Source organism: Rhinopithecus bieti, unplaced genomic scaffold (genome assembly GCF_001698545.2).
Source record: "Rhinopithecus bieti isolate Rb0 unplaced genomic scaffold, ASM169854v2 scaffold_33065, whole genome shotgun sequence".
NCBI lineage: Eukaryota > Metazoa > Chordata > Mammalia > Primates > Cercopithecidae > Rhinopithecus > Rhinopithecus bieti.
In genome coordinates this window covers 948,210-970,199 of record NW_016814114.1, presented here as the reverse complement: position 1 = coordinate 970,199, position 21,990 = coordinate 948,210, and the positions used below count along the sequence as shown (strand labels likewise).

Sequence of the window (21,990 nt, the reverse complement as noted above, 5' to 3'; positions counted from 1 at the left end):
TTTTTTTGGGACGGAGTATCACACTGTCACTCAGGCTGGAGTGCAATGGTGTGATCTCGGCTCACTGCAACCTCCGCCTCCTGGGTTCAAGCGATTTTTGAGTCGGAGTCTTGCTCTGTTGCCCAGGCTGGAGTGCAGTGGTGCAATCTCGGCTCACTGCACCTCCACCTCCCGGGTTCAAGTGATTGTCTTGCCTCAGCTTCCCGAGTTGCTGGGATTACAGGTGTGTGCCACCATGCCTGTCTAATTTTTGTATTTTTAGTAGAGACTGGGTTTCACCATGTTGGCCAGGCTGCTCTTGAACTCCTGACCTCAAGTGATGCTCCCACCTCAGCCTCCTAAAGTGCTGGGATTAAGGGGTGAGCCACCACGCTCAACCTGTTTTTTAAAAAACTTTGTATTAAAATATGATACATATTAAAAACACACATAGATCTTCAATGTATGACTCTACGAACTTTCAGAAACTTAGCACACCCATGTCACTAGCACCAGATCAAGAAGCAGAGCACGACCAACCTTCCAGAGGTCCTTAATGCCCCTGCCAGGGATAGCCACTACTCTGACTTCTCATACTCAGTGTCATTTCATGCTGCATCTCTGCAGCACTTTCTTTTTCTTTTTTTTTTTTTTACCTCTCTCTCTCTCTCTTTTTTTTTTTAAGAGACAGTGTCTTGCTCTGTTGCCCAGGCTAGTCTCAAACTCCTGGCCTCAAGCAATCCTCCTGCCTCAGCCTCCCAAAATGCTGGGATTACACCACACTTGGCCTCTGTAGCTCTTAAGCTTTCTAATGCTTATATTCCATAATTTGGGACATGCCATTCACTGTCTGTTATTTGGCCTTTCCTTGGCCTCTGTTTGTCTGTGTCCACATTTCAAATATCACCCCCCTACCAACACGCTGTGTCATTTTGCCCAAGTTGTTTTCCCTCTCTGGACTTCCTTTTACAAAATGGTGTTGGGCTATTAGGCTGAAGGATGATCCCACTGTCCACTTTAGGCCTGAGGGTATGTAATCCATCAGGCCATGCCTTCTCCCACCACTGTGTGTGCTTCAGCCAATAGGCCTTTCAGCCAACAACTGCTGTTGTCTGGCTTTTTACCTAGGAGCAGAAGAGGCCAGGGTGGCTCTATGCTGGTCGTCTGTTCTGTGTGTATGGTGCAGGATGTGTCCATATCATATTCAGAGAGACATGGAGAGGCTTTGTGGACCACAGGGGCGGAGGCTGAAGCCTGGCATTTCCTGGGCCACATCTGGCTTGTCCACAGTGCAGGACAAACACTGTGCTTTGCTTATTCTGCCAGTATTTTTGTTCTAGATTTTGAAAAGAGTGGCGAGCCAGATAAGACTTCCACTCAGGCAGGCACTCTCTCCAGCCCACCTCCATCCACCCCTACTCCTGTCATTCATTTGTGCTCATTTCTGTGAGCTTCTGAGTTTGTAGCCCAGGTTCCAAGGTGGCGGTTTTTCTTATACCTGAAAACCTTTTCTTCCAACAAAGTCTTACTTCATTGGACAAATAAGAGATGCACCTGGCTAGGTGCAGTGGCTTATGCTTGTTATCCCAACATTTTGGGAGGCTAAGGCAGGAGGATCGCTTGAGCCTACGAGTTCAAGACCAGCCTGGGCAACATAGTGATACCCTGTCTCTACAGAAAAATTTAAAAATTAGCCAGGTGTGGTGGCAGGCACCTGTAGTCTCAGCTACTTGGGAGGCTGGGGTGGGAGGATTGTTTGAATCTGGGAGGTAGAAGCTGCAGTGAGCTGTGATCATGCCACTGCACTCCAACTTGGGCAACAGACCAAGACCTTGTCTCAGAAAAACAAAAAAGAAAAGAAAAGAAAAGAAAAAAAAGCAAGAGAGATGCACCTCTATGTGATACAGATGAAGGCTGTAGGACCCAGAACCCGCTTATTTGACCTCCCAGGTGCCCAGTGGGACTATTTTCCTTTTTTTCTATTTTTTTTTTTTTTTTTTTTAGAGATGGGGTTTCACCATGTTGGCCAGGCTGGTTTCGAACTTCTGACCTTAAGTGATCTACCCACCTCGACCTCCCAAAGTGCTAAGGTTACAGGTGTGAGCCACCATGCCTGGCCACTATTTTCCATTTTACAGACAGGGAAACTGACTCTCAGGAGTGGAAAAGCGCTCTGCAAAGGGGACTTCTCCTGTAGGGAGTTTGGGTGCAGGTGTTGTGTTAGCCCTATCTGATTGATGAGGAAACTGAGGCCAGAGGAGTGGTTTGAAGCTCCCAGCGGTCAGTGCAGGACCACAGGCCACACCCTCATATCCACACCCCAGTCTGCTCCTCCTGTGCCAGCCTGATTGCCATTGCCACACATGTGCCCTCTCTTTGGTTCACAGGTGGGCATTCTCTCTGGCCTCCACTTAACATTCTGGGGTCCCGGACCCTGCCTCTCTCCCCCCCAGATCAAGGCTGAAGACCCCAGTGGCGATTCAGCCCCAGCAGCACCCCTGCCCCCCCAGCCGACCCAGCCTCATCTGCCCCAGGCCCAACTCATGTTGACGGGCAGCCAGTTAGCTGGGGTAAGTACTCGGGGAAGGATGGGGACGAGCGGACAAACCAGCCACCCCTCGTCTGTTACAGGGCTAGTGGATGAACTGTTCCACCAAGGCCATGGCCACTCTCTCACGCCTGCCTCTTGCCCTCTTCTGTCCTCCAGGAGGTCTTGTCCCCTTACTTGCTTGGCTTAGGCACTAACCCCTCTCTGCCTTCTCTGCTCCTCTTCAACCCCCTGCTCCAACCCCTGCTGTCCCCGACACCCCACAGCTCACGGCACTGATGCCAGCTCAGCAGCAGCTCCTCCTGCAGCAAGCCCAGGCCCAGCTCCTGGCCGCCGCCGTGCAGCAGTCCAGTGCCGCCGCTGCTGCTAACGCCGCTGCCGCCGCCGCCGCCTCCGCCTCCTCCTCTACTTCCTCCTCCTCCTCCTCCTCTGCCTCCTCCTCGACCTCGCAGCCCCCAGCTTCTTCTGCGGGGGGTGACCTGCCACCACCACAGCCTGCCAGCCAGCCCCCTGGGACCCCACAGCTCACCTTGTCCCAACCCATCCAGCTCACAGCACAGGTAAGGGCAGCCACTGGGGACCAGGCTCCCTGCAGCGAAGGACATGCAGAAACAGTGAGTGTGCGGGAAGGGGCTGACTGGTCCACATGGACTGTTCTGACCACCAGCCACATGCCAGGCAGTTCCTAGCAACCCTAGGAAGCTTTGGGAGATGTTGCTGTCCCATCTTACAGTAGGGTAAAGTGAGGCTCACAGAAAGGATTATCCCACATCATAATCCTTCCTCTAGTGGTGTGTCGGGGGCAGTGCTTGCTATGCATCTCGCTGGGAGTTCACAGCCTCCTGGGAGGTTGAGATTGTTGTCCTCAACTTACAGGTAAGGGAACCAGGAGTCACTCCCATGAATGGTACCATGTGGATACAAAACAAAAGGCTGAGAATAAGAACGAGTGCCCTACCCTCATCGTGTCCCCTGGCTCATCCAACAAGATGCTCTTTCTAAAAAAGGGGCCCGTGATCTATGAGTTAGGAGGTTCTGCATCACCTGCCCGACTCTGGAGCTTTTGCTAGTCCATAGTTAATCATGAATTAGTGGCTGTCTCAGTTTCCTAGGGCTGCCATAACATAATACCAACTGGGTGGCTTAACACAACAGAAACATTGTCGCCAACCACAAGTCCAAACTCAAGGTGTCGGCAGGCCGTGCTCTCTCTGAAGGCTTCCAGGGAGAATCCATCCTTGACTCTTCTGGCTTCCAATGATGCTGTCAATCCTTGGTGTTCCGTAGCTTAGTAGATGGTTGACTCCGATCTCTGCCTCCTCTGTTGTCACATGGCCATCTTCTCTCTGTGCACCTGTCTCTGTATTCAAATTTTTCTTTCTTGTAGGGACACTAGTCATTAGTTTAGGGCCCACCCCGATGACCTCGTTTTAACTTGGTTACATCTGCAACCCTATTTCCAAATAAAGTCACATTTACAGGTACCAGGAGTGAAGACTTCCACATATCTTTTTGGGGACACAATTTAACCCCTAACAGTGGCCAATAGAGTTCCCATAAGGACAGCCAGGGGAGCAGAGTGGGAGCTGAGTAGGCTTCCTCTTCCGAAGGGCAGCTGTCTCCAGCGCACTCCTGTCCACCCCTTCCCACGTCACCCATTCATGTTGTCTGTCTGGTTTCCACAAGCCTTAAGAGTTGTGGCCACATTTCAGGGCAGTGAAGGTCCTGGGAAGCCCTACAGCAAAGCCACCTGTTAAACTTCCCTCAGCCTAGCGTTTCCCTCAGTGACTGCTCCACAAAAGGCTTTTCTCTCACTCCATCCAACTGCTTCCACAGAACCCTAGATATACATGCTGTCCATGCAGGGAGCTGTCCAGCCCTGGTGAGGCTGTTCCCTTGATACGGTTCACCCCAATAATGGCCCATTCCATTCTTGACCAATGCTTCCATTTGGGACTTTCCTTAAAGCTGAGCTGATACCTGCCTCCTTAGAACTTCTTTCCACTGGGCCTGGTTCTTTAGAGACACTCTGTAAACTGGGCCCATGGCTCCATGATGGCTCTTGTAGATGTAGCCTTTTTTTTTTTTTTTTTAATGAGATGAGGTCTTGCTTTGTTGCCCAGACTGGAGTACAGTGGTGTGATTATGGCTCACTGCAGCCTCATCCTCTTTGGTCTCAAGTAATCCTCCCACCTCAGCCTCCTGAGTAGTTGGGACTACAAGTGCATGCCACCACACCCAGCTGATTTTTTTACATATACATATTTTTCTGTAGAGACAGGGTTTTGCCATGTTGCCCAGGCTGGTCTTAAACTCCTGAGCTCAAGCGATCTGCCCGCCTTGACTTCTCAAAGTGCTGGGATTACAGGCATGAGCCATGGTGCCCGGCCCAAACGCAGCCTTTCAATACCTGACTCTCCAAGTAACAGTAACTTAGTCTGTTGGGTGCCATCTTCGTTCCAGGTACTATGCCAGTGGTGGCCTCTTTGCACCCATGAATACTCCCCACAGCTGCGGCTCCAAGGGGCAAAGTGACCTGCCCCAGATTATGCTGTGAGCAGGAGTGGCAGAGCCAGCCTGGAAGTCCAGGGCTCTAACCACAGGATCCGCGGCTGCTGCTTTTAGCTGTCCTTCACGGAACATGGTTTCTAGCCCCTCCCACCCCGGCCACCAGAGACTCCAGCAGCAGGTGTTCCATTTGCCTCGTAGCATAGACAACCCTTTACTGAGCAACGCCAAGGGCTTGGGGCTCTTCATTGGGGCTGGGCTCTTTCACATCTCAGTGGCCCTGCTCTTGTTCTGTCTTTTCTGTGGAAGTCTGCTCCCTTCCTTTACCTGGACAGTTTCTCTTCATCTAAGCCCCAACCCAGGAGTCCACACCTCTAGGAAGTCATGATGACTTCCCTCCCTCAGCTGTGCCTGAATCTGTCTGAGGAAATATCAGTTGAAGGAACAAAGACTAGAGGATAGAAGGCGGAACAGGGCAGCCTAGCACAGACCCAGCCAGGCCACCACCTCTGTAAGCAGAGACATTCTTGCCTATGCACTCCTAGAGCCACCTCCCCCAGCTCCCCAGGGACCCAGCAGCAGCACGCTGAGCCTCCACCACCTGCCGTCCAGCCCAGGCCCTGACTGTCAAGGTCTCCTTAAACCCCTTCTCCTTTCCTCTCACTCCTCCTTCCCCAGCTCCCCTCAGCTCAGATCTTTCCCTTTCTGTCCTCAACAAGTGTGAAACTGGGCCAAGTTTGTTTTCTGGGAATTCTTTCTCACAATCTGAGTTGCCCTTTGACATCATTTCTACAACGGCACCTCCTATGGGCACCATGCCGGGCCCAGGCTTCAGAGGGACCAGCTCTTCCTGACTTACCTACCCACTGCTCCAGCCTTCACCGGCTCCTAGGCTTGGATGGCTCTCCCGGGGTGCATCTCATGCCCTCCACCCCCCAGTCCACTTCTCATGCCTGCTAAGCTCTGATCCTGCAGTCATTCCACAAACATTTCCTGGCCTCCTGTGTGTCAGGCCATGGCAGGAAGCTGAAGACTTAGGAGTGAGTCACAGCCATCCTTGCCCCTGAGGGGCTCCCCGTCCTGCAGTAGAGCAAGCACATCAGTCAGCCACTAAGAAATGTTCCACTTGAAGGATACTAAGAAGCCCAGGAAAGAGTAAAAAACACTCATAAATGCTGTCCCTTTGAAATTATATAAAGTACCAAGGAAAAGTGCCCCTTCCATCCCTCTGATGTCAGCTTCCAGAGTAATGCTGATTAAACAGTTTGGCAGGATCCTTCCCTGCAATCTCCTAGCTTGTACAGATGAAGGGGCAATTATAATACAGTTTTATAATTTGTCTGTCCATTGCTCAGTGTGATATCTTCTACCGAGGGGGCTGTGTGGATATTTACCGAATCAATGAGGGATGTTTTGCAGCAGATTTTCAGTCAAGGGTAGGAAAGATATCTCTCCAGGGAAGTATTTCAGAATGTCTGGGGTAAGGGCAGGCATTGATTGAAAACTTACGTTAACAGTTAAAACATCATTTTTTATTGGAGAGTAGGGGGAAAAATTCCTATTTTCCTAATAGGACAATGGCAAATAAAGCTTGACAAAATCTTTTAGGCTGCTAGGACCTAGCAAGTGAGTTTCCCAAAGAAACCAACTGAGTGTGATGGGAATATGGGAAAAGAAATGGGATGTGTGTCTGAGGGAATCAGGACCCACATCTGTCCAGGCTTTCAGGACGAGGTGGGATCTGAACTCAGGGGAATGGGAAGGAGTTTGCTGGGAAGGGGCTTCCAGGCCGTGGGAGTGGCAAGTGCGAAGTGAGAAAGCAGGGCAGGCTGCAGCGGCACAAATAGGGATGGATGAACTGGGAGGGAGGAGCCAAAGCCCAAGTCCAGGTGGCTGAAGAAGACTCAGGAATATTTGGCTCAGGTCACTGAAAAGGCCTGGCCTGGAATATCAGGCCCAGCTCCAGGGGTCTGTCTCCCTGTTTCATTGTAGGGCAGGCATAATCAGTGTCAGCATTTCCAGATTTGCAGCTATCCTGCCCAGGGAGATAAAACACGTCCCCTGGGTTGGGTGGGGTGGCTCAGGCCTGTAATCCCAGCACTCTGGGAGGCCAAGGTGGGCAGATCACTTGAGGTCAGGAGTTCAAGACCAGTCTGGTCAACATGGTAAAACCCTGTCTCTACTAAAAGTGCAAAAATTAGCCGGCCATGGTGGCATGCACCTGTAATCCTAGCTACTTGGGTGGCTGAGGCAAGAGAATTGCTTGAACCCAGGAGGTGGAGGCTGCAGTGGGCCAAGATCGTGCCACTGTGCTCCAGCCTGGGCAACAGAGTGAGCCTCTGTCTCAATAAAACAAACAAAAACACGTCACCTGGCTAGGTTTGAGTCCTTGCCCTCGACCCCAGAGAAGGCAAGTTCAGCCCTACCTGGACATCGTGACTTGAGGATGGGAAAGTGTAACCCCCGAAAGAGATGGGTTCTGTTGCTTGAGTAAGTTGAAGAAAGGGCAGTGGATACCAGGCCAGTCAAAACTGCCCACCTGGAGGTGTGTGGTCAGTTCATCCACAGGGCCTTGGAGTACAGGAGCCTGGCCCAGGCATGCCAGTTGCTCCCACTGGTTCCGGGGTTGGGATCTGCTGTTGCCTGTCTGTCCTGGAATTTTAGCATAAGGTAGCATGTGATATAACATGCAGTCCATATGTAGGTATTTTTTTTCTCCCTGTTGAATCATTCTCCATTTGTGGTGTTCTGCCCTGATCTCCACAACTTCCTGGGTTCCATGTCACAGGACCAACCGCTGGGGGTCCAGAGAAGAACCCACACTGGAGAATGGCCACCTCCTCCACCCCTACTCCCATCTTTAGAGCTTGCCCTAGTGGAGTGACTGTACTAATCATAGAATGGACTGCAGGGGATAGGAGTAGAAATGAGAGCCCAGTAGGAAGTCCTTGAAGGCATACAGATGGGGCATGAGGGTGGCTTGAGCCAGGAGGGTGAGGATGGGTGTCCTGGTTGCTATTTTGTATTGATTGGATAGGTCAAGGATGACTCCTAGGATTTTGGCTTCAGCAGCTGGGTGGTGATGACGTGGTTTCCTGAGTTGGGGAAGACGGGAGGAGTGGGATGTTTTGGAAGGCTGGGGTAGGGAGCCAGCAGTTTCGTTTTGGACATGTTAGTGTTTGGAGAGTCTATTAATCATCCACATGGGGACACCAACTAAGCAGATGCATATTTGAGGCTGAAGCTCAGCAGAGTATCTGGGCAGGAGCTGGAAGTGGTTAGTTGTCTGGAAGAGAATGAACTTGGCCAGGCACAGTGGCTTATGTCTATAATGCGAACACTTTAGGAGGCCAAAGCAGGAGGATGGCTTGAGGCGAGTTCGAGACCAGCCTGGGCAACATAGTGAGACCCCATCTCTAAAAATAAATAAATAAATAACCAGTTGTGGTGATGCATGCCCATAGCCCCCAGGCTACTTGAGAGGGTGAGGCAGGAGGATCGCTTGAGCATGGGAGGTCAAGATGGCAGTGAGCTATGATTGCAACATGACACTCCAGCCTGGGAGACAGAGTAAGACTCTGTCTCCAAAAAAAGAAAGAAAAGGAAGGAAGGACAGATGGACAGATGGAAGGAAGGAAGGAAGGTCTCAGCCAGATTGGGTTCCCACCCTCAAGAGCTCACAGTCAAGTGTGGTGACATGAGGTGGGCAATGGTAGCAAATGCTCATTTTGAGGGATATGTTGTAATTTCCAAAATGCTTTCTAGATATTATTACTCAGGTCTCAGAACAACCCAATGAAGCATTAGACATTATTATCCCCATTTTACAGATAAGAAAACTGAGGCCCTGAGAAATGACTCAGTCATAATGACTGCCATTTATGAAGGACCAATTAAGTGAACAGGAATCAGGCTAAACATTCTACACATATTGTCTCATTTAATTCCTTTAACAGCTCCATGAAGTAAGACTTATTGTGGTGTCACCTGAGGAAACTGAGGCTTAAAGAGGGTAAGGAACTGCCTTGAGGTGTGTGAGGGGCAGTCAGGATTCTGGGCTCCAAGGCCCAGGTCTCTGCATAACACCTTGCATTGTGATCCTATACAGTTAAGGAGGCTGAGGCCCAGAGGGAAAGTGGCTTCCCCCAGGCACACAGCAAGAAGCAGGTGACAGGGCCAAGGCTCAAACCCCTGAGTTTCCAAGCTGGAAGGGACCCTTGCACCCCACTAGTCTAACCTTCCCCTAGGTTAGGTGTTTCCTTGTCACTGTTGTTGTCAGGTGAGGATTTTCACCCAGGTGGCGTCCATGGCAGGCACCCCTCCCTTCCCAGGCAGTGCGTCCCACCACCCGACAGACTGAGATTACTCAGAGTGTCAGAAAGCCTGACCTCATTTTAATTTTGTTTTATTTTATTTATGCAGTTATTTATTTTTTTAGAGATGAGGTCTTGCTCTATTGCCATCATAACTCACTGCAACCTCGACCTCCTGGCTGAAGCAATCCTCCCACCTCAGCCTCCCGAGTAGCTGAGACTACAGGCATGCACCATCATATCTGGATAAGTTTAAAAAAATTATTTTTTTTAAATAATTTTTTAAATTATTTTTTTAAAATAATTTAAAAGTTTGTGGAGATGGGGTTTCACTATGTTGCCCAGCTGGTCTTGAACTTGGGGCCTCAAGTGATCCTCCCACCTCAGTCTCCCAAAGTACAGACATTATAAGCATGAGTCACTGCACCCGGCTGAGTTTTCGTTTATTTTTTAATTAGCAAATAATCATTGTATATATTTATGGGGTAAAATATGATGTTTTGAGACATGTATACATTGTAGAATGATCAAATCAGGCTAATTAGCATACCTATCACCTCAAATATTTATCATTTCCTCATGGTGAAAACATTTAAAATACACTTCTTGCCAGACACAGTGGCGCACTGTAATCCCAGCTACTTGGGAGTCTGAAGCGGGAGGATGGCCTGAGCCCAGGAGTTCAAGGCTGCAGTGAGCTATAATCATGCACTGCACTCCAGCCTGGGTGACAGAGCAAGACCCTGTCTCTTAAAAAACAAAAACTAAAATAAAAACTAAAACTCTCTCTTTGATATTTTGAAATATACAGTACATTATTAGCAGTAGTCACTGTGCAATAGAACACAGAATGTATTCCTGTATCTCACTGAAACTCCGTGTCCGTTGTCTGCCTTCCCTTTCCCCATCCATCCTCCCCTCCTCATCTTGAACACAATCTATCACGATATAGTTTACATAGTTCCCAGACCCCACTCATTCCTGTTCTCCCCTACTCTGGACTTAACTTGTTCTAGAGAGGGAAGGTCCAGAACTGGTCACAGTTTGCCATATCAGGGATGGCAAAGGAATGTCAACTCGTGCACCAACACCATTCCAGTCATGGTGACTGCCAAAGCTTGTGTGGAGGCCCCTAATGGGGGTGCGAGAGGCCACGGGGGATGGGCCATCTGCCTTGTGCACTGGAGTGAGGTGCAGCACCTGGGCCGTTGCAGCCGGCCGGCTCTGGGGCCCAGCCTCCTCAAGTTCACTGTTATGGCTTTCTCTTACCCCCCAGGTGGAACTGAGCCCAGGTGGGAAAGTGGGCAATTCACCCATGTATCCTGTAATCCACATATCCATCTTTCTGCCCCCATTCATAGCCAAAGTCCCAGCTATGGCAAAGTACTGCCAGTCTGTCCTGAGGTTTCATCTCATTCATTCATTGAAATGTATTGATCACCTATGAGGCTCCTGCACTGGGAGGGTGATCAAAATACAGCAATGAGTAAGAATCGGTACCGTCCCTTCTCAGCTTTCACGGACATGCTAGCTCTTGTGCTAGGCTTCCTTAAAGCTTAGGGACAGAGCAGCTGATCCACGAAATAAGCCAGCAAGGGTCTTTTCTCTGGCCTGTCTCCACTTACTATAACTTCTCCACCATCTGACTCGGACGTAACACGCCCCCAAGTGGCTTCAGATGGCCATGCTGCCGCTAGATTGTGGAGAAATGGCGCCTCCTACCGGCTTACCCCAGTCCTGAGCCAATTTACTGTTCTTGTTCACCCAGAATCTTACCTTCTCTCCTTCCTTTCTTGCTTTCTTGCCTTCCTTCCTCCCTCCCTTCCCTCCTTCCTCCCTTCCTCCCTCCCTCCCTTCTTTCTTTCTTTCTTTCTTTCTTTCTTTCTTTCTTTCTTTCTTTCTTTCTTTCTTTCTTTCTTTCTTTCTTTTTCTTTCTTTCTTTCCTTTTTTTCTTTGTTTTGTTTTGAGACAGGGTCTCGCTGTGTCACCCAGGCTGGAGTGCAGTGCCATGACCATGGCTCACTGCAGCCTCGACCTCCCAGGCTCAGGCCATCCTCCCACCTCAGTCTCCCAAGTAGCTGGGACTACAGGCACGTGTTCCCATGCCTGGATTTTTTGTAGAGACCCCATCATGTTGCCCAGTCTGGTCTGAAACTCCTGAGCTCAAGCAATCCACCTGTCTCAGCCTCCCAAAGTGCTGGGACTACAGGTGTGAGCCACCATGCCCCACCAGCTTTCTCCCCTTCTTTCATTCCTTTAGTTGGCAAATATTTAGTGAATATCACAATGCCCAAGCGCCTTTCTGGGTGAGGATATAGCGGGGAATGAGGTAGATAAGTCTGTGCCCTCTTGGAGCTGACCCCCGCTGTAGTTGGGGAGATAGGCAGGAAGCAGACAATTGCTATGAAGGAAAGAAAAGAGCATAATAGAGAGTGTTGGAGGAAAAAGAAGACTTCATCAGAGTGTGTGGTCAGAGAGGGCCTCTCTGAGGAGGGGGGCATTTGATGGAGACTTAAATGATGAGGAGGGACCACCTCTGTGTAGATCTAGAAAGGGTATAGCAAAGGTACTGAGGTGGGGACTTCTTTGTGGGTTCAGTAACAGGAAGGAGACCAGTGGGGCTGGATCAGAGTTAGAGAGTGAGAGTCATGTGAGGCAAGGAAGGAGAGGCAAGAGGGGGTGCCAGGCCATGCAGGGCCATGGCCTGGAGCTGGATTATACCACAAATGTGATGAAAGTCAGTAGAGACCTTGTGGCTCAATTTATATTTTAGAACAAGGACTTGGAGTCCATAGACCACCCCTAGAGGAGTCTGTGCATAGAATTCAGAGTCCAAGAACTTGGATGGGAAAAAAAATTACATCTTAATTTTTACTATCTTCTGACCAAACCATAGCATGTCCCTCTATCATGAATGTAGACAACAGACCACAGTACTCAGACTTCGTCACCAAGAGAATGCGCGCAGATTTTCACATTCTCTTATAGTTGTTGCAGATCTCTCCAAATACTGTTTTCACTCATGATTACTTTGAAATGACAGTAGTCATCAGATCTATTGCTGGATCTTGTTGCTTAATGTGCTAATAAACACATAAATGATTATATGACAATTCGAAATACGTTTGATGACTATATTTTTTTAAATTTTAATTAATTTTTTTGAGATGGAGTCTCACTCTGTTGCTTGAGCTGGAGTGCAGTGGTGCAATCTCAGCTCACTGCAACCTCTGCCTCCTGGGTTCAAGTGATTCTTCTTCCTCAGCCTCCTGTGTAGCTGCAACTACAGGTGCCTGCCACCATACCTGGCTAATTTTTTTCTGTACTTTTTGGTAGCAGGGGGTTTCACCATGTTGGCCAGGCTGGTCTCGCACTCCTGACCTCAAGTGATTCACCTGCCTTGGCCTCCCAAAATGCTGGGATTACAGGTATGAGCCACCACACCCAGCCAAATTTTAATTAATTAATTTTTATTTTATTTTGTTTTTTGGAGACGGGTGTCTCCCTTTGTTGCCTAGGCTGCAGTGCCATGGTATGATCATAGCTTACTGCCACTTCAAACTCCTGGGTTCAAAGGATCCTCCCACCTCAGCATCCTGAGTAGCTGGGACCACAGGCACTCACCATCATGCCTGGCTTATTTTCCTTCTCTTCTCCTCTTCCTCCTCCTCCTCCTCCTCCTCCTCCTCCTCTTCCTTTTCCTCCTCCTCCTCTTCCTTTTCCTCCTCCTCCTTCTCCTTCTTCTTCTTCTTCTTCTTTTTTTTCTGTAGAGACAGGGTCTTGCCATCTTGCCCAGGCTGGTCTCAAACTCCTGGGCTCAAAAAGATTCTCACATCTAGCCCCCCAAAGTGTTGGGATTATAGGCATGAGCCACTGTGCCCAGCCAGTTTTTATTTTAGATTCAGGGATACATGTGTAGGTATGTCACAAGGGTTATATTGCATGATGCTGAGGTTTGGGGTATAATTGTTCCTGTCACTCAGATAGTGAACATAGTACCCAGTAGGAAGTTTTTCAGCCCTTGCCCTCCTCCCTCCCTTTGGAGTCCCTAGTGATGATGACTATAATTCTATGTGATTGATTTCATTTGAAATTCTATATATCTGGCCGGGCATGGTGGCTCACACCTGTGACCCCAGCACTTTGAGAGGATGAGGTGGGTGGATCATCTGAGGTGAGGAGTTTGAGAACAGCCTGGCCAGCATGGTGAAACCCCTTCTCTACTAAAAGTACAAAAATTAGGTGGGCATGGGCATGGTGGGCGCACCTGTAATCTCAGCTACTTGGAAGTCTGAGGCAGGAGAATCGCTTGAACCCGGGAGGCAGAGGTTGCAGTGAGCCAAGACTGAGCCACTGTACTCCAGCCTGGGTGACAGAGAGAGACTCCATCTTGTCTCAAAAAAAGAAAGAAAGAAAGAGACAGAAATGAAAGAAAGAAAGAGAGAGAGAGAGAGAAAAGGAAGGAAGAAAGGAAGGAAAGAGAGAGAGAGAAAGAAAGGAAGGAAAGAAAGAAATATTATATATATCTTATGTGTTTTTAATTCTGAGAAGAGGGCAGTAGGTTTGTTTTTTTTTTTTTTTTTCAGATGCTAAAGAATTCAGGGCACAAAAAAGTTTAGAACTCTATTGTTTTAGACCCCTCTCTGCCTGCCTGGGGGGCGAATGGATGGTCTGGGGTAGAAGGATGGTGGTTTGGACCAGGACAGTGACTGTGGACAGGAAGAGATGTAGAGGGAACTGGGAGGACTTGCAGATGGATTGGGTGGATGGGGAGAGGAAGGGAAGGTGCGATTAAGGTTGACCTCTAAGTCTCTGGTCTGAGAAACTGGACAGGGATGTGGTTAAATGTTTCCCATCTGAACTTCAAACCATGAGACCTTCTGCAAACTGGGATGCACTTTCCCCATTCTTTCCTCTCTCTAGTGATTCAGAATGAAACCCACAGACACCTCTCTAGGCTTCTGGAGGAAAGGGGAATTTTCACTGAGAGTCATGCTGGGGAGGAACAGGAGTTAACAAATACTTTAATCAGCAAGCTAAGGGTTATAGGAAATCAGAAAAACAGTGGTAATAAGATTTGATTTCTGGTCTTATTCATTAGATTCAATTCAGTGGGCATTTAATGGGGGCTTACCAGGTTCTGATATGAGTTAGGGATACAAGAAGAATAAGATATGCCTCTGGTGTGCTAGAATTTCAGTCTAGCAGAGGAAAGGTACACATAAGCAAATGCATTGACTTGGGAGACCTGCAGCACAGGGCAGGTGGGTCTCGTTTTGTGGGGCCAAAAGATTATGCAACTTGGAGTCCCTTTGAAAGAAAAAGACAATGTTTGAAACAAAAATTAGGTATGGGGTCTTGAAAGGGTTCACTGTAAATGGGGTGCCATGAAGCATAAGTGTTGCGCGCTTCACAGTTGAGATGAAGCGGAGGTGGAGGTATTCCTGGGCTGGGGTAGCTGGGAAAGGGAAGGCAGGGTGGACACTGTTTCACAGGATAGAGTTCTAGGACTTCAGAACCCTTAAGCTGGATTCTGAGATGATTAGCAGCAAGAGTGAGAGAGGTCAGGAGCACAGGAGTACCCAGTCCACTGCCATATACGGAATAAGCAGAGGCACCCCCAGGGGGTCGGGGAATAGCGTTGAGCCATCGAAAAGCAGAGATGTTGATCAGCAGTAACTATTTGGGTGTGTGGAGGAGAGACACTGGGATATTTATTTACTCAGACCAGGTACATGTTTCAAATCCCAGAGGTATGGATGGACTTACAGCGTGGCCTTCTAGTGTGGTTTTCCAGACATCAACTGTGCATACCCAAGCAAATATCCAGATATACTCTTTTTTTTTTTTTTTTTGACACAAACAGTACCACATCATACCCTCTGTTCTGCCTCTTGAGCTTTCCACTCAACAAGACATCCTGCAGATTGTTCCATATCAGGACACAAAGAGACTCCTCATTCTTATTGATGACTGTATAGTATTCCACTGTAGAGCTCTACCCTCATTCATCCAACCCGTCCTCTCTTGCTGCATGCTCAGCTACCTTCTACTGTTTTACCAAAATGCCACTTGCTGCTGGGAATAGCCTTCTAGAGAGGTGCAGCCTTCTAGAGTGAGAATAGATAAATTTCTAGCAGTGGAATGGCTGAGTTGAAGGCTGTGTGCAATTGTAATTTTGCTAGACATTGCCAAATCACCCTCTCACCAGCATGTACAAGAATGTGTGTTTCCCCACACTCCCCAGTGTAGTATTACACGCTATTTTTATATTTGGTGATCTGAGAGGTAAAAATGATATCTCAGTGCAATTGCAGTCGTGTTTATCTTATTGTGAGTGAATCTGAGTGTATTTCCATCCAGAGCTGTTCACATTTATTTCACTGGACACTCTCCAGGCCTGTCTGTCAGCCACATTACTACTGGGTTGTCAGTTTTTTACTTATGGATTCATAATCACTATTTTTTTCTTCTTCTTTTTTAATTATATAGAGTTATTTGCAAAATCACTCTTTGTATATTAAAGAAATGAGCCCCTTCTGTTGAATTGCTTATATATTTTCCCAATTTGTTCACTTCCTGGCACATCAAATTGGTCTTTGGAATAATAATAGCATTGGGAAGAATTGAGGGGCATGTCCCAACCCCCAGAATTTCCCAGAAGGAAAAAAATTGTAAGTAACATGTTATAGCTTTCAACTCTACATAAAATTTGCCAAGTAAATGATGAAGCATCAGTCTCAGTTCGTTAACGTATCTATGTGGAACACCTACTGGGTGCCAGGTGCTGTTCTAGGTACTGAGGATACAGCGGTGACTGGAACAGTCAAGATCACACTCTCGTGGAGCTGACGTCCCAGTGAGAGGGGCATGTCATGAATGAGTAAACAGGAATAGCGATGCCTGGAGATGGTGATAAGCCTTGTGAGGGAGATGAAATGGGGTGATAAGGGGAGGCCGGGCCAGGGGCTGGTATAGACTGGGTGGTCAAAGAGGGCACCTCTGAGAGGGTGACTTTGTGTTAGGACCCAGGCATAAGTGTCAGAATTAGAACTGCCCAGTAGAGGGAATAGCATGTGTAAAGGCCCTGAGCAGGAACAGGAACAAACTTGGTGCATTTGAAAAAAACAGAAAAGGGCTGAATGGCTGGAACACAGCCAGGGAGGGAGAGGGCGGTGGGAGATGAGCAGGGAGACAAGCACAGGCCTCAGTATAAAGGGACTTGTAGGCAGGTGAGGGGTTTTGTTTGCGTTGTTGAGGGCTATGAGAAGCCACTGGACTGTGTGTGTAAGGCGGTTTTGCTTTTTCTTTCAGAAATGTTTAAATGTAAACGTAGAGAGAATTATGTCATGAACCCCACATATTCTTCACCAAGCTCAATAGATATCAACATTTTGCCAGTCCTATTGGCAAATAGGATTTCATCTAAACTCCTCACTTTTTTTGGTGGGTGGAGGATTGAATTTTTTTTCTTCTCTCTCTCTCCCTACCTCATCCCCCCTTTTTTCCCTTTATTTTCCTTTATTTTTTACTTACCACTATACAAACAAGATTTTTTTTGACATAGGGGTCTCACTGTTGCCCAGGCTGGTCTTGAACTCCTGGCCTCAAGCAGTCCTCCTGCCTCAACCACCCAAGGTGCTGGGATTACAGGCACACACCACTGTGCCTGGCCCTGTCTTAAAAAATACTTTTATTAAAATATAATACATATATAAAGGTGCACAAATCATAGGTATACAGCTATGAGCACTCCCATGGAACTGGTACCCAGATCTAGAAACAATGTGGCCAGCCCCCAGAAACCCCCTGGTGTCCCTTTTCAGTCTTTACTCCCCAAACTTCAACCATTAGAATCATACAGGATGTTCTCTGTCATAACTAGCTCTCTCACTGATAATGTTTGGGAAGTCTATGTTGTGGCACGTAACTGTGACTTGTAGGACTGCTCATTCTTGTTGCTGTAGCTTCCACTGAAACAGTTGCTTTACTCATTCTACTGTTGTGGGCACTTGGGCTATCTTCAAGTCCTGCCTATTTCAAATGGTCCATGTGAACATTGTAGTACACGTCTTGTGGTAAACACATACACATGTATGGTGGGTTACACGCAGGAGTGGAGTTGCTGGGTCATAAGGGTGGTGTATGTTCAGCTTTCTTAGATAGTGTCTGTATTAGTTTGCTAGGGCTGCCAAAACAAAGAACCACAAACTGGGTGACTTGAGAGAAATGTATTGTCTCACAGTTCTGGAGGCTGGAAGTCAGAAATCAAGGTGTCAGCAGGGTTGTGAGGAAAGGATCTGTCCCTTCTGAGGGCTGTGAGGGAGGGATCTGTTCCAGGCCTCTCTCTTTGGCTTGTAGGTGGCTGTCTTTTCCCTGTGTCTCTTCACATCATCTTCCCTTTATCCATGTCTGTGTCCAAATTTGCCCTTTTTATAAGGACACAAGTCATATAGGATTAGAGCCCACCCTAATGACCTCATTTTAACTTGATCATCTGCCAAAGACCCTATCTCCAAATAAGGTTAATCTCTGAGGTTCTGGGGGTTAGAATTCCAACATATCTTTTTGGGGGGTGGCAGGGAGTGGGGGGAGACACTGCAACCTATAACAGTGCTAAAGAGCTTGCCAAAGTGGTTGTACTAATTTACACTATTTGCTGGAGCATTTTAAAGCTAATTCCAGACATGATATTATTTGCCTTGGGAGTGTTTTTTTGTTTTGTTTTGTTTTGTTTTGTTTTGGAGACAGAGTCTTGCTGTGTCACCCAGGCTGGAGTGCGGAGAGGTACAGTGGCACGATCTCGGCTCATTGCAATCTCCGCCTCCAGGTTCAAGCGATTCTCCTGCCTCAGCCTCCCGAGTAGCTGGGACTACAAGTGTGTGCCACCATGCCTGGCTAATTGTTTGTATTTTTAGTAGAGACAGGGTTTCACTGTGTTAGCCAGGATGGTCTTGATCTCCTGACCTCATGATCCGCCTGCCTTCACCTCCCAAATTGCTGGGATTTCAGGCGTGAGCCACCGTGCCCAGCTAGGGGTATTTTTAAAGGAGGAAAGACCTGGTCTGGTTTACAATTTATTTATTTATTTATTTTTGAGACAGAGTCTCACTCTGTCACCCAGGTTGGAGTGAATGGGCATGATCTCGGCTCACTGTAACCTATGCCTCCCAGGTTCAAGCAATTCTCCTGCATCAGCCTCCAGAGTAGCTGGGACTATAGGCATGTACCACCACACCTGGCTAATTTTGTATTTTTAGTAGAGATGGGATTTTGCCTTGTTGGCCAGGCTGGTCTTAAACTCCTGGCCTCAGGTGATCCACCCACCTTGGCCTCCCAAATTGCTGGGATTACAGGCATGAGTCACTGCACCTGGCCTGGCTTACATTTTTAAATAATTCTATTTTTTTCTGTGGAAATGTTAAAACAAGGCAAATATTTCATCAAGAAAGGGTAGCCGGGCATGGTGACTCCCAAAGTAATCCCAGCACTTTGGAAGACTGAGGCGGGCGGATCACGAGGTCAGGAGATCGAGACCATCCTGGCTAACATGTTGAAACCCTGTCTCTACTAAAAATACAAAAAATTAGCCAGGAGTGGTGGCGGGCACCTGTATCCCAGCTACTCAGGAGGCTGAGGCAGGAGAATGGCATGAACCTGGGAGGCGGAGCTTGCAGTGAGCTGAGATCAGGCCACCGCACTCCAGCCTGGGCAACACAGCGAGACTCCATCTCAAAAAAAAAAGAAAGAAGGGGTAAATAAAGAGTGAGGCCTCCCAGGACTGCCCAGTTGGGACTCTCTGGTACCCCATGGTAGAGAGAAGCCTCTGGGTGCCCTTAGCTCAGGGATGCCATTCAAAGACTGAGTGGACCATCCCTCACTGCCCAGTGCCAGATTGCCATGTGGAGCAGCTTCCTGGTTTCAGCCCCTCAGGGTTCAGGTGATGCAGAAAGGATGAAACCTAGCCAGGACTCAGGCTGTCTTTCTGTCCACCCCGCTCCCTGCCAGGACATACAGCAGCTCCTCCAGCTCCAGCAGCTGGTGCTTGTGCCAGGCCACCACCTCCAGCCACCTGCTCAGTTCCTGCTACCGCAGGCCCAGCAGAGCCAGCCAGGTAAGGCCCCCACCCCAGATGGCCTCCCTGACACTTCCACAGAACTTCCTCACCTTCCCCTCCCCCTCACCCTGTGTATTTCCCCTTGTCTCTCCAGGCCTGCTACCAACACCAAATCTATTCCAGCTACCTCAGCAAACCCAGGGAGCTCTTCTGACCTCCCAGCCCCGGGCCGGGCTTCCCACACAGGTGAGACTGTCCATTGAGTGCACCAGGCCAGGCCAGCAGCAAGGCCTGCTGAAAGCAGGGTAAATGGGGGTGAGGAGCGAGTGAGAGTCTCCTCTCTATTTGACCCAGCCACACTCTGCCAGTGATTTGCTGTGAGACCTCAGGCAAGCCCATCTCCCTGTCTGAGTCAGCCTCTTCCTCTATAGAATGAGGGGAGCTGGCCCAGACGAGTGGTTCTTAAGCCTTTCAGGTACATGGGCTCCTTTGAGAATGTGATGAAAGATTTACATCTGATCCCCATTCCCCCAAAATGCTCATGTGCAAAAACACACAAAATTGTAGGGCGTTGCGAGCCTTTAGGCTACAAATGCCTCGGGCCTCTTCCAGCACTGGATGGAGGATTCTCTGAAGAAGGCCTTCCTTATGTGATTATTTCACATCCACTTCCCAGATTGGAGACGGAAAACAAGGCCCGCAGGTGTCTTTTATTTGGCCATTGTCAACTAAATTCCCAGAAAGCACCAGATTTCCAGTTCCTCTTGATAACCCAGAAAATCTGGCAGGGCTGTACCTGTGTCTATGTAGTGGCTTGGTGCAGTGAGCAGTTGGCCTGACCACTAGCAGGAGCAGAGGCCCCTTAGAGAGCGCACCAGCTCTCCAGACCACCTTGGCACCTGGACCCCAAGGCCTTTCGTTCAGTTTGCTGCCTGAGTTCTAGACTTTAATGATCATTTTCACCACCTTTTATGAATTTCAAAGTTTTTTTCCACCCATTTTTTTAATAGCCCTTTAAAAAAATATACGTTAACTATTTCAGAAGGACTGAAAAGATTCGAGACTAATACAGGTCTTAGCTGCAGTTCTGAAATCCCAAACGCTCTGAAAGTCAAGTTGTTCTTGTACCATTAGTATGAGAACTCATTTGACTACAAAACCTGCCCTGCCATGATATAAGGCAGTGTGTGACTTTTCTTTGCCCCTCTTGGTATGGCATTTTTGCTGCTGCAAAACTGTTACTGTATCTGATTATGTAGTAATATCCTTGACCCTAGTGGGGGTGGGGGCTGTGCCACATTATCTATGATATACATCCTATGTTGGCTTTCTTTCTTTTTTTTTTTGAGATGGAGTCTCGCTCTGTTGCCCAGGCTAGAATGCAGTGGCTCAATCTCAGCTCACTGCACCCTCTGCCTCCCGGGTTCAAGCGAGTGATTCTCCTGCCTCAGCCTCCTAAGTAGCTGGGATTACAGGCATGTGCCACCACACCCAGCTAATTTCTGTATTTTTAGTAGAGATAGGGTTTCACCATGTTGGCCAGGATGGTCTCGAACTCCTGACTTCAGGTGATCCACCTGCCTCGGCCTCCTAAAGTGCTGGGATTACAGGCATGAGCCACCGTGCCTGGTTGCCTATGCAGATTTTCTGAAAACTGAAACAGGCACGGTGGTGCATGCCTGTAGTCTCAGCTACTTGTGAGCCTGAGGAAGGAGGATCACTTGAGCCCAAGAGTTTGAGGCCAGCCTGGGCAACATAGTGAGACTGGTCTCTAAAACAACAACGACAAAACCTGAGAGGGGTGAGAGTGGGTGGATGATGAGAAATTACTTAATGGGTACAATGTACACTGTTTGGGTGATGGATACACTAAAAGCCTAGGCTTCATCACTACACAATACATTTGTATAACAAAATTGCACTTGTACCCCTTAACATTTTGTTTTTTGTTTGAGACAGGGTCTTACTCTGTCACCCAGGCTTGGAGTGCAGTGGTGCGATCACAGCTTACTGCAGCCTCAGCCTCCTGGGCTCAAGTGAAGCAGTCACCAGCCCTCTTGAGTAGCTGGTACTACAGTCACGCCCCACATGCTCGATTAATTTTTAAAAGTTTTATAGCGATATGGCCGGGCGCTTTGGCTCACGCCTGTAATCCCGGCACTTTGGGAGGCCGAGGCAGGCAGATCACAAGGTCAGGAAATCGAGACCATCCTGGCTAACACAGTGAAACCCCGTCTCTACTAAAAATACAAAAAATTGGCCGGGTGTGGTGGCGGGCACCTGTAGTCTCAGCTACTCGGGCGGCTGAGGCAGGAGAATGGCGTCAACCCCAGAGGCGGAGGTTGCAGTGAGCCGAGATCGCGTGACTGCACTCCAGTCTGGGCAACAGAGACTTCGTCTCAAAAAAAAAAAAAAAAAAAAAAAAATTTGTAGAGACAAGGTTTCACCATGTTTCCCAGGCTGGTCTCAAATTCCTGTGCTCAAGCGATCCTCCCACTTTGGCTTCCTGAAGTATTGGGATTACAGGTGTGAGCCACTGCACCTGCTGTCCTTAAATTTATACAAAAAAAAAAAAAAAAAAAAAA

At 48.4% G+C, this 21,990-nt stretch overlaps 1 protein-coding gene across 12 annotated transcripts in view; it reads left to right on the top strand.

The window, feature by feature from the left end:
- The window catches only part of POU2F2 (POU class 2 homeobox 2), a 74,601-nt gene that overhangs the window by 45,151 nt on the left and 7,460 nt on the right, over positions 1-21,990 (top strand). For 5 of the 12 annotated variants that reach the window (XM_017849832.1, XM_017849830.1, XM_017849825.1 and 2 more), the window contains exons 5-7: positions 2,433-2,549; positions 19,357-19,462; positions 19,560-19,651. In XM_017849832.1, the coding sequence (XP_017705321.1) occupies positions 2,433-2,549; positions 19,357-19,462; positions 19,560-19,651 (315 nt within the window). Of the gene's footprint in view, positions 1-2,366; positions 2,550-2,793; positions 3,088-19,356; positions 19,463-19,559; positions 19,652-21,990 lie in introns of all 12 variants that reach the window. The other 7 variants (XM_017849822.1, XM_017849828.1, XM_017849823.1 and 4 more) reach the window with 3 other exon arrangements.